The sequence below is a fragment of the Orbicella faveolata genome, unplaced genomic scaffold (assembly GCF_042242905.1).
Source record: "Orbicella faveolata isolate gen_17 unplaced genomic scaffold, um_ofav_v1 contig_34, whole genome shotgun sequence".
NCBI lineage: Eukaryota > Metazoa > Cnidaria > Anthozoa > Scleractinia > Merulinidae > Orbicella > Orbicella faveolata.
In genome coordinates this window covers 20045963-20058357 of record NW_028301563.1, presented here as the reverse complement: position 1 = coordinate 20058357, position 12395 = coordinate 20045963, and the positions used below count along the sequence as shown (strand labels likewise).

The 12395-nt window shown below is 38.0% G+C and overlaps 1 protein-coding gene and 1 long non-coding RNA gene across 2 annotated transcripts in view; both read left to right on the top strand.

Annotated features, from left to right (window-relative positions):
- Positions 1–8559, top strand: part of LOC110044641 (E3 ubiquitin-protein ligase MIB2-like) — a 42288-nt gene extending 33729 nt beyond the window's left edge. Inside the window, exon 8 of the mRNA XM_089271145.1 lies at positions 8408–8559. Within this exon, the coding sequence (XP_089127271.1) occupies positions 8408–8470 (63 nt within the window). The 3' untranslated portion in view covers positions 8471–8559. The remainder of the gene's footprint in view (positions 1–8407) is intronic.
- Positions 1–12395, top strand: part of LOC149105204 (uncharacterized) — a 182747-nt gene that overhangs the window by 110054 nt on the left and 60298 nt on the right. The window lies entirely within an intron of this gene.

Genomic DNA, 12395 nt, shown 5'->3' with positions numbered 1-12395 from the left:
CTGGGAAATGGTACTGGCCAAAACTGATTTTGATTGCCAACTAAGAAATAACGCGCTTTTTAACTGATGACCAACATCTAAGATCTGCAAAATTACTGGTCGCTGAGAATGGGTTGAAATGTTTAAGAGTGTGACCATGAGAAAACCAGGCAGAACCAGGCAGGAGGTGATACAGCTCAAATCCCCGATTTCGCTCAAACTTGGCACAAAGCGGGATGGCAATGGATATTCTCTTTAAACCTCGGGTCGAAGCAACGGAACAGATGACACAAAACTGGACATTTTGCGATCCAAGAATCAACGAGAGCGCAAAATCGCGCCTAAATGACATGTACGTAGTAGTTATTTCTTGTTTCCATTTTATTTTACGCCTAAAAACATAAAATCATAAAGTCCTATGTAAACAGTATGCCAGCACAGAAAAACATTTTATGGCTTTTTTGAGAACTTTAGTGATTGCTCTCACTATCTATGTTAGAATAATGTGTATTTGCTGCTGCCCAGTGTAGATATTTGCCATCAATTAAAGGCTATTCACAACACTACGAAATATGCACCTTACCTAAGATGGGGCCACGGAGAGAAATCAAATTGTCTAGTTCAAATGAATATCTTTGCTTTGAGACTGATAATAGGAAAACATGATCCAGTGGATTTCATTTTCACATGGCCTTTCTTGTTGCAGAATTAAATACTAAATCAAAGACAACTAATTAAATATGCATAAAGTAGTGACAAACGGCCTTTTTTGGAGGGGATCCTCCTAACTTGAAGGTAATAAAATATTTTGACCTAAGTTTTTGCCATAATCATTAGCTCACCAAACCCAACATTTGTGCCAAGTTTGCGCGAAATCGGTGATTTGAGCTGTATCACCTCTTGCCTGGTTTTCTCATGGACGCACTCTTAAAAGTTAGGTGAAAAATCACCAGAAAATTAAGTCATAACTGAGATCCAAACACGCCGATCCAGACCCTCCACTAGTCTCTGATAGTAGCTCAGTCTAATAGGCTTCCACGAATGCCATTAATTCTCTAGACAGTGAGTAACTTGCGGTATGCGGTTGTTAACAAAATGGCAGCCGCTTCTTTGCATTTACGAAGTGTCTGTGAAGAGAATTAAGATGAAGTTTTGAATGTAGATAATTAGATTATTCGCTATCAATTTCTATGAGTGATGGAAATCTCGAGCTCATAATTTAATCGTAAATTATGTAGTAGAACATGAGTCACTCGTACATGAGTCACTTGCCCACCGCAAGTCTCTCATAGCGCAATGAAATAGAACCTGCACTGAGATTTTTGTGAAACTTTGCCTGTTGGTTGTTCATTTTATAGGAACTTAAATTTTGAAATAAAAATGAGGGGTCCCCATGTTCGTTTAGGAACAACAGCAACTTGTTTATACCCATATAATAGCACCATGATTGCAGTCACGATTGCTTGCTAAATTCACGTTTCCGACGATTGCTTTTTGTTCTACCCTGAGAATTGGTCCATATTTATTTTACACAGAGAAATTTATTGCTCAATTCAAAAAAACAGAAAAAAAATGACAGGTCACCACACTGGTTTGCGAGAAAATGACGATTTACCTCTATGGCGAGGTCCAGCTGTAAAGAAAGAGCCGCCATTCTTAAATGCGCGCGCGCTAATCACGCGTGAAATTATGCGCAGTAGGGATGCGCAATGCAATACTGGGGAATGACCTCTAATATGCGATTTGCTTGATGGCGTCATTTGACTACAACCACCAGAATCTTTCACTTTTTCTTTTCCTTATGCTAATAAGGAAAAACGAAAGGAATTGTGGTAGTTTTAGTCACATGACCACAACGTGCAAATTTGCTAATGCTATCTGGAGACCTAGGGTCACTGAGTTCAGTGCCTCTGGGGACTCTGTGATTTCATTTTGAGTGAATTAAAGTTAAAAAAAATTCTTCATTTCAGGCTTCTTTGTTAGTTTACAATTTCATTATTCCAATGAATTTAAGTTTTCTTTCAGAGTGAAGACTGTAATTCCTATTTATAATTTCTAATCTTTTTCTCCCTGATCCTTTTCAGCGTTTTCAACAGTTTACAGCAACTAGATTTTGATGGGTCGTTATAGCCACTCGTTATCACTTGATGCTACAATTATGGTATAAAAAAACTGCCTAATCATTGGTGAACACGTTGTTATCATTTTGGAGAGTCAATAGGTTACCATAGCAACAGTCTGACCTGCAAAAAAACACCCTTAAGTATAGCTTTAGGGGCTTATAATTCAAAAACGGCTCGGTGAAATTTTTTATATTATCAAATTTTAATAAGCATTACAAGACGCAACTTTTTGGCAAAGTTTTAAAAAATTCTGGCTCAGAGCCACCTTAAATTTTCAAAACTTTAAGGTGGCTCTGAGCCCTAAGTACAGATTTATGGTGTTTATGGTGTTCTTCCCCATTGGGGTTTTCTTGTACCAAACGCTTGAAACCGGCTTGTCGATGACAGTGAGGTAAAACAGAACGCCTTTCTTCATTTCGCTTGGTCGTTTCCCCAGATATCGTTTGAACAACATGACGGGACACCTTTCATCATTCCCTGTGGCAAACATTTTGGGGGTGACTAGTCTGGTTTTCACGCTAAGTCCTCCGTGTCTCGTCTTAGTTGGACCTTCGGCAAAAGTTAGAAATTCGTTTCCGTCGTCGCGTTGTAAAGTGAAATCTTTCATTTGGTGGTGTTCTTGTCGCCCTCGTAGGCCAAAGTGCTGAGTGAGCAGCCACCACGTGGTGTTAAGTAGAGCTCGTGGAGTTCCTCCTCCAAGCTGGCCGTTCTGTCAGAGGACTTAAGCTTCTTCCTCTTCTTTTGTCAAACTTCTCGATCGGTTTGGTTGCTTTCCTTTGGCCTGCTCTCGCAGTTTCCTGGCCTTCCCTTCCAGGACTTTTCTGGAGTTAAGAAACTCCCTATCTCGGACAATGGACTTTGGATAGGTTTTCTATTTTAGATATCTCTCTAGTGATGCCTTCATCAGTCGGGCTCGCAGTCATCCCCGTTTTCTTTTCGTAATTCGGCATAAAACTGCGACAGTGTTTGGTTGAGGACATCGCTCTCGTACTCTTCTAAACTTTCTTGGAAGTTCGCGTACTTTTTGAAAACGTTCTTCCGGTACTCCGATCCGTGCTTTTCCTCGTGTTTTCGTTTTTCGTTCTTGTCTTTTAATTCTTCTATACATTCCTCGTCAACTATCTCGAAACGAGACGTCATTGTTACAGAAAATTTTTAGCAAAAACTTCTCGATAGCATAAGCTGTTGCTAGGCAACCTGAGGACCAGTCGTGAGCAAGTAATTTTGCCCTCTTCACAAGCAAAATTAAGAAAAAAATACCCTCTTCATTGACCAATCAGCGTTCAGTAATTTTGCCCTCTATGCTATTATCATCATAAACAGAGACAGCTCAATTGCTGTTTTCTGTCGTTGTTTTACTTCTTAAGTATAACTTCTGTTTTCGTAACAAATATTATGTTTTTTATTGAAGCACTGGTTAGGTTGAGAATTTGTTTATTTCGCTACGTGTTTTGTCGGCGGGAATCTAGCAAAACTTGTTATTTTAGTACAGTTTTAACACTACTGTTCCTGGCAATGGTCTCCGTGAGCCATATTTACTGCAGACGAATAGCTCGTTTCCATTGCGTTTGTCTGAGTCACACGGGATGTTTAATTTGGATCAAATTTGTCAAAAATCCGAAGCAAAAATTTGAAAGCCAACTTACCGTCATCAACCCGTGCATTCTCTGATAAAGCACGCTGTTTCAGCCAATCAGAGCGCGCCTTATATGGAACCTTTATTGTAACACAGTTTAAGGCACTGGTATTAACTTTTTCAGATTACATCAGGTTCTGGCAAAATTCGTGCTTTACCAATTTTCAATGTTTTGGTTTATTGTTTCCATGGAAATATCGACCGCCTTGAGAAAGACAATATAGCAACTTTGATCCATTTCTGATTGCTGAAGTAATTTTCGTATCGATCCGACAAAGAAATAAAATTGAAAATGCTTGGTATGGTCCAGAAAAAACTGTATCGAGACCACCTCCCCAGGTTTCTTTGGAATAGACCAGTTTCGAGTTCGCCATGACCGCTGAATAAAAGCACTCAGAACGCATTTGCACAGGGTTAGCCTCGACCTAAAAAAAATACTCACAAATACCGGCGGGAAGGTGCCACAAATTTGAAGATTAAACAACACAGAGCTGTAAACAGGTCATCTTCTCGCTGGAATTTGTGAATATTTTACTTAATGTCGAGGCTAACCCTGTGCAAATGCGTTCTCAGTGCTTTTAATCAGCGGTCATGGCGAACTTGAAACTGGACAATTATGGCATAAGTATACCGTTGAAACAAAGGCCTTCATGAGCTTTTGATAGGTTGGAGAACTTTTGACTGGCCAGTTGTGTATCCATGATTTTAGACATTTCTATGGCAACTACATTGTAACATGCGGGTTTAGCCAAATTTGGATTTTTTTTTTTCAACTTCACCTTCACCTTTAACTCAAAATGAATGCTTTTTACAATCCACAAAAAATTGATTAACGTTTTCCGCAATTCTTGATATCTACGATGTAATTGGCCCATAAGGCGAACTTGAGAAGAACTTTGGCCACCACTTACATATAAATTTTATTTCCTTATATTTCTTAACTTTTTTTTACTATTTTCATTACTCTGCCTATAAAATGTATCTCAACGCCTCTGTATAGTGTAAATAAAAAAGCTCGATGAAGATTTGAATTTAAACACGTCAAAAGCAAGCATTAGCCCGAGAACGACGTTTGAGCGCTCAAGGACAGCTATCAGTCGACAGGCCCGAGATATTAAAATCTTGAAGCGGCGAAAAATAAAATACACATATTACGGAACGTCTCCCTGTTATTTTAGAAACAACTGTCGTTTGACTTACACGGCTTTTTTGGAAAAAAAAAATCTTGCGTTATTGAAGAAACCCGTGTCTTTGTCTTTGCTTTCTCATTAATGTAGGTCATAACAAGATGATAAAAGAGAAAACTTATAATCACAGTCTTTCTTGAAAAGAAAGAAGTCTGCAATAATGGGGCGGCTCAATATCAACTGGACTTAGCTTGCGTTGACTGAGAAGTATTCGGTTACAAAAGACTTCGCAGCTGCTGTATGTCGCTTACCCGAAGAGTACGATGAAGGAGCTTACCGCGGATTCATTGACAACTGGGGAACGGTTAGTATGTTGATTACGCTTTTAGTTTAGTTTTTTGTTAAGATGTTCTTCTCAGACCTATTTTGTGTCCCTAAATTATCTTTTCGCGTTACCGCGTCAACAACGTTTGCCTAGTGCAGACCTTCATTTCGAGAACAAGCTTGTGTTGTTAGCGATGGTCACAGTTTTACTTACTGGTGTCTGAATTTGTAACTTGTTTGGATTATTAAAAATGTTTTGCTGTTTACTGAAATAGGTGCGGGCTCTGATAAGTTAATTGTATGTACGTCACTTGTCAACGGGCGCGGTAGTCTGACGTGACTTGATGTTGACGTACCTTACACAGTCAGCGTAAGTAGGACTCAAAAATGGAGCAAAAATGGGAAAGGTTCAAATTGCTTTTTGAGTTTTCAAGCAATTGGCCTGAAATTTGGCAACAATTTTGAGTTTTTGGCCATTTTGATGCGAAAATGACGTCACCAAAATGATTGTCGCCAAATTGTGTTTTAATTATAGCATATCTAACGACGGTTTCTAAAAAATCTTATACGATAAGGATATCGAAACTGAAATAATTTTTTTAATGTGTTTATCCATTCAAAGTATCTAACAATCAAAATTAAAAATCTGTCTTTCCCGCCATTTTGCGCTATTTTTAGTAACAAAAGCTATTTTCTTCCAAGACATTGTAGCGAAGGTGGTATTGGTAACTAAGAAGACAGAACGTCGCGAAAGTTCGTACACTAAAATTGCCAAGTATGCCATGGAAAACGTAAGAATTGTGAAATTTTTTAACATACATAATAACGTGCCGACGATTAGTTTTAGGCCTTCAATCGGCGTTAAAAGATTGACTGCTAAACCAGGCAAACGGGATCAGATGGAACATGGTGCTTATTCCACTTGTAATGTCAATGATTTAACGACAGGAGATGTTTTTTAATGACTACCTGATAGATTTTATAGGGTTTAACTTAAGGGCCCATTAACCGATCTTTTCGAGCCGTTGCTAAGGAAAATTTATTCTCATATAACCTCATCATTTTTAGTTAGTTCAGAGTTATTTCATGTGTTTTAACTTTTTCATGATCAGTAACACTAGTGATGACGTCATCAGACCACGCCTATGGTCATTTGACTAATACAGAAAAAATGCTAAGGCTCCCAGGCAAATTACTTTATCAGGATTTTTCTCATTGATTTAATATTTCAATTTAAATCCTCTTTACGCTATGCATCGATTTTGTTTCATTTCTAAAAGGTCCGGTTTTGAGAGGATTTCAAAATATTGAAAAGTTCGTAATTTTCTGAAAAAAGTATGATTTCGAAAAAGGAATGCATAGCTATGCTTCCAACATTGGCTCTAAACGAAATTCGTCGAAAAAGGCTGGATTTAAGGAAAAACCGCGTTTCCTTTAGCATTTAAAGAAACCGGAAGTGCGCCCGATATCTATTGAAAGTTACCCTATCAGTGCGTGCGCAGTTTACACTACCAGAGCACTTCGGTAAGATCAAACAAAGCCACACGGAGTTAGTTTTTCTCTTTCTATTGCTCTTGTTTTTCTGTCTTTCTCTTATTTTGTCTTTGCTTGTACTTTTTCTACTTTACATTTTGTGAAACACAAGGAAAAACATTTAAAATGTAAGCGAATTTGCAAGTTTTTGAGTTGTTAGTATTTTCCGCGGTCAGGCTGACGTAAGTAACCGGAAGTGAAATTTCACCTCTTTAGCAACGCGCGCGAGCGCGCGCATGAATCGGTTAATGGGTCCTTAAAGTCTTACAAGGTAAGTATAAATAAGCAAAATGAATGAAACGAATACAGGCAGAGAGATGTAGGAATTAAACGTACGACTTTTCAGTTTAAAAATCCAAGACGAACTTGGCTGTTCTCTTTCTTTGTCGCTTTTTATTAAACTGCTTGCTTTGTTGGAAGTTTAGGTTCTTAATTCTGTTTAATTTGTGATAGGTATAGGAATGCCAAAATCATGAAAATTCATCATCTGTAAGCACAATGGTTTTGGCCAAAGTAAATTCGACGAGGTCAAATCTTTCCATCTAATTTTCAAATTTTCCTCGACTTTAAAAATTTGGTTATTCTCAAAAATGTTTTTGTGCCAATAAGTACTGGTAAGAAAACATTTTGAAATACAATTGATTAGAAAAACAAGCGAAAGTAAACTACGTCGTTCGAAGAGCTATACTTTTAATATACACTTCCACCTTTCACACTACAAATAGAACATCTCGACAGTATTTTTCTTTTCTCTACTCAACAGAGTCCGCCATAGGGGGTAGTGCTATACCAATATACAGTGGAACCTCGATTTAACGAAGTCGCTGGGGACCGGCCAAATTTGTTCGTTAAATCGAGGGTTCGTTATATCGAAAACCTCGGTATAACGAATTTGAGGGGAAACGACCAAAATGTTCGTTATATCGAGGTCATAGTTTATGATTGATTTGTAACACAGGTGACTTCTGTCACGTAATTCAATGCAATTTTCGTCACCCAGAAGTGCCGTGTTTTGAGGTGCAATTCATTAAGCATGGTTTCTTTCAGTATCAATTATTTTCACTTCTGAGCAGACGCGCAGCTTTTGTTTACAAAAGAACGACACTTTCAGGGTAGCGATTTAAAAATGTTGCAAGATAGAGGTTATTCAGAAAATTGTCTATGTAAACAAGGAAACATTGTAATTCGTTATATCGAGGTAGACTTTACGTTTGGGCTTCCGAATTATGTTCGTTATATCGAAGAATTCGTCATATCGAGGTTCGTTATATCGAGGTTCTATTCCATACATTTTACCGTAATTTTGGCCGGGACATAGAATATCGTTCGTTATATCGAGGACTTCGTTAAATAGAGGTTCGTTAAATCGAGGTTCCACTGTACCTGAAAAGAAAAACTCATTATACCCAAAATAAATTTCCTCTCAAACTCATGTAAAATTTTAAAAAAAATTGAAAAAACACGGTATACGTTGTACCCATAAAAAGCCCAATTTTGGCGTCAAAACACCTTATACTCGATTTAAAATCCCCCTGTATATCGTATACTCCATGCAAGCCCCTGGACCAGCCTGACCTCATAATGAAGGTAGGATAACTTCGAAAGGTCCTACTTTAATTACTTTCGCTTCTTTTTTGCAATATAATCAATAGAAACTGAGTCATGTTAATGCTTCTGGCCTGCAGATAGGATCATCGGTAGTCTGCGTCCGGTCAGTACGAAGGATTCAGTGGCTCTTTGTCAGTTGATATCAGTAAGTTCAAGGAATCCCCTACAGATACAACTAGCTTTAGCGAGAACAAGGTAGTATTCTCATCTGGAAGACCCGACGTGCCTGAGCCCATTAAATTGAAGTTGATGCCCATTTACAACGCTGTTGAAGATAGCGTTTTCAGCATCCTTGACCACCAATATCGATGTGAAAATTTGGCAGAGCGAAAAGGAAACTTGAAAAGGATCTTGCGGGAATACCCACAGATAAAACATGTTTCTGAACCTCAAGGTATGATTTCACACTAACCGCTAAAAATACTTACAATACTGCAAAAACCCGCCAGTAAGAACCTGGTGACCCAAGAACCTGCTGGCAGAAATTTCCCATTTTAAAACCCAAAAATATAAGAACCTGTTTAGCCAAGCAAGATCAAGCAGGTTCTTATATATGTGGGTTACAGTTAAACTATGATAAACATTTTAACAAACGTAAGAGTGACCTAGAGATTGCAAATTTAGTACAAGAAAATACATAATACAATTGTGAAAAGGGACCAAACCCAGGTTTAGTTTTTTTACTGGTAATTAACAACCATTTCTACTTCATCGAAATTAATAACCAAGAACCTACCCCAAAATACAAGAACCTATTTTGCAACACTTCAAAAAATGTAGGTTCTTACATGCGGGTTTTACTGTACTAAAAGCATTACTAGTAAAGCATTGTTACTAATTAACAATTATTCACCGAAGTGGAGGTAAATATCTACCACTTTCACCGACACTGAGGTGAACAATTGTTTTGTATATACCACACAAGCTGAATAACTAGCGGACCAAATAGTAACTTTATTTGTGACAATATACCGACAAATGGTCAGAATAAAAAATTCGCCCGCCGTGCGATGCTCGGAGGTGAATAGTACTTGGCTAATCACCTCCGAGCTAGCCAATCAGCGTGCGCGAAAAGTACTATTCACTTGTGTGGTATATGCTAACAACTGTTACAGCGATCTGTGGAATAGGGAATGAGAAAAACGTCACTCGTGTAATTTTCAGATCCTGAGGGGCGCATTCCTCTTACTTGGCCATTCGGTACCTATAGTCTCCCCATGTCAAAGTCAGCATGTTCAGATGGAGACTTTTGGCACTTTTGATTTCGCAGGAAGAGTCGCTAAAAGAGACATGGAACAAAAGTTTTGCATGAAGACACTGAGCAAAACCAAAGGACAATACTGCATGTACAAGAAAGGGAATTACCCTGAAGGTCAGTATATTGCTCTTCTTGCGAGTGCGCTGTAGTTCAATGATGAATCATTTTTGGTTTGTCGTATGCGACACAAGCATGCTTGCAACACATGTCCACAATCACACTCAGTGTAATTGAGAAAGTTAAACAGGCAAGTTTTGCTTACTGAAGTTAAACTCAGAATTCACTCTTGCTTAACAAACTTTCATTGTGGTTCTAAGTTTGGGAATGTAATAAGAGAACTTTCCCATTTTTCTCACCAGAATACTGGTACAGCAAAATGAAAGCAAGCCATTCAAGGCGACAAAAGGAATTCGAAAATTTATAACAAACTGGCAAAAAAAGGAGCTGATTTTATCGAAGAAAGAAAAAACGCAGTTTTTGTATTAAACTGGTTAGCAAAAGCCGTTGTACTGTATTTGCGGTTAAAGATCTGACCCGGCCCCGATCTCATCTTAGTAATGTAATGTAATTCTAGCAGTACTCAGTTAGAATTTCAGAATCTTTTCCAGTTATGTCTAATTAATGTTCTGTATTGTGCCCACCAGGTTTCGGGAACGGATACGTTCAGTGGGACGACGAAGATGACAATAACGAAAACAGTGTCACCGGTCAGCTACCAGACGGCTCTTATGACAGGAACACAAAAATCTTTTTCTGCTCTCGGGATGATGGATACGCCACTAATGTCATTAATCTTCCCACTGACACGCCCTTCGTTTTGCTCAAGTCTGATATCCGTCTATTTCAGATTGTCAATGGCACTAAAACAAGAGAAGAATCCTTCCTTTGGGACAATGAAGATGATGACTCAGGCTATTTTATCGAGTTTCGAGGGAAACACCCCTTCTTAAGGTCCAGCGATAATAATGTTTTGTTATATAGCTGGCGTTTCTCCCGCTACAGCGCGCCCATTCATTGATTAGTTCATGGTCATATGACATCTAACAGTGAAACTGTTTACCGCCAAATGCCATGAGCGGGCAACATTGCGAAAACTATGACGTCAAACGGGAAACAGTCCACTGTTACCCGTGAAATGGTGACCGCTGTTGCACGTCATTTGTCAATAAAGTGATTATTTGTTTTCCACCGGTTTGACCCATTTGTTTTGCTATCGGTAAACATGCACTGAGATTCTCGGGAAACAAAATTCACTGTTCCCCTCGGGACCAGTCATTAAGTGTTAAATAGTCCACTACTGTTATTATTATAAATAGCCATAAAAATTTAAAATTTTCACGTACATGTTATCTCCTAAAATGAATACTGAGAAATTAATGGACAGGAAATTTGTCAAACATGAAAGCGACGTGCCGAACAAGAATATTGAAAATAAAAGTGCAAGTCAAATTGCGAAAGGTACAGGCTTTTTTTTATCTTATCGTCATTGTCCTTAAGGAGGGGATTCCTTTAAGTGGCCCGAACCACCTTAACTATTTATCAGCGCGTTGATAACATTTTAAGGAAACAATATTTAACAGATCTTTTTTAATTTTATCGTCTCAAATGAAAAATGTTTTAAATTTAAGAACAGTCTATTTCTTTTTCTCTAGGAGTAAATACAATTCAAATGTCAGCATATATTTGAAATGTCATTTTTTTTTTTGAGCTGATGCCCATAATTTTAAAATCCAAGGACATCTTTTCTATTTCATTTTATCAGACAAGCCTTTTTTCAAGTTTTGTACCCTAACATTTCATTAAATTATTACGCAAATCGCTTCTCAAAACTGCTCTGTTGAATTTAGTAATCTGGAAATGGTGAGCTAATGCACGTATCGTAGCTGACGCACATTTAGCGGAAGAGTTCAGGCACAGGATCACCAGTTGAAAGAGTGATGTTAGTCAAGGCTTTATTGAAGGAATCTCACTCATTATAGTGACGTGCTTAACACAGTCAGCGCGATAAGAGGTTAAATAGGTTAGAATAGTACCTTGTGCCTCTTCTACGTTTTAAATCAAAAGGCTTTTTAAGCCTACTCGAGATATTTGTGGCAGACCTGTGTCATATAATACATATCGTTTCCTCTCCTTTAGAATTACCCTATGTTTGGTTACTCTGTCTAGTGATGTATTATGGATTTTAACTGTAAAATCATTATGTATTTGGGATAACCTGAATTTACTCCCTATGAGCATGTCCTTAGTTTTCTTGACATTTAAAGTTAATTTGTTTGCTGTCAGTCATGACTGGATTAAATTCATATCTTAATTCATTTTGTGTTCACGGACATATGGGTCTTCAGCAGATGAGGTAAGAGTCGTATCATCTGCATACATTCTGGATTTTGAAAACAAATTACATGAGGGAAGATCGTTTACGTAAATAGTAAACAGCAGAGGTCCTAAAATAGAGCCCTGTGGAATACCACATATCACATTACAGAAATCAGATTGAGCTCTATCAATAAAGGTTTGCTGCCGTGTTTCGGTCAGATAAGTAGGACCGAAGTCATTTAAGAGACAGACAATCGACCCCATAGAGTTTAAGCTTTTCTAATAGATTAGCATGGTCCATGGTGTCAAAGGCTTTTAGAAATATCATTCCATTGAGGTGTTTAGTATCAATATTCCAGAGCCATTTGTTGGTACAGCTGCGTAAACGTTCCAGCCAATGGATTACAATTACATGGAATTAAATTGTAAATTGTGTGACAGCCTGTTTTAGGACACCCGTACGTAAATACTGAAGTCCCAAAAAACTGTAA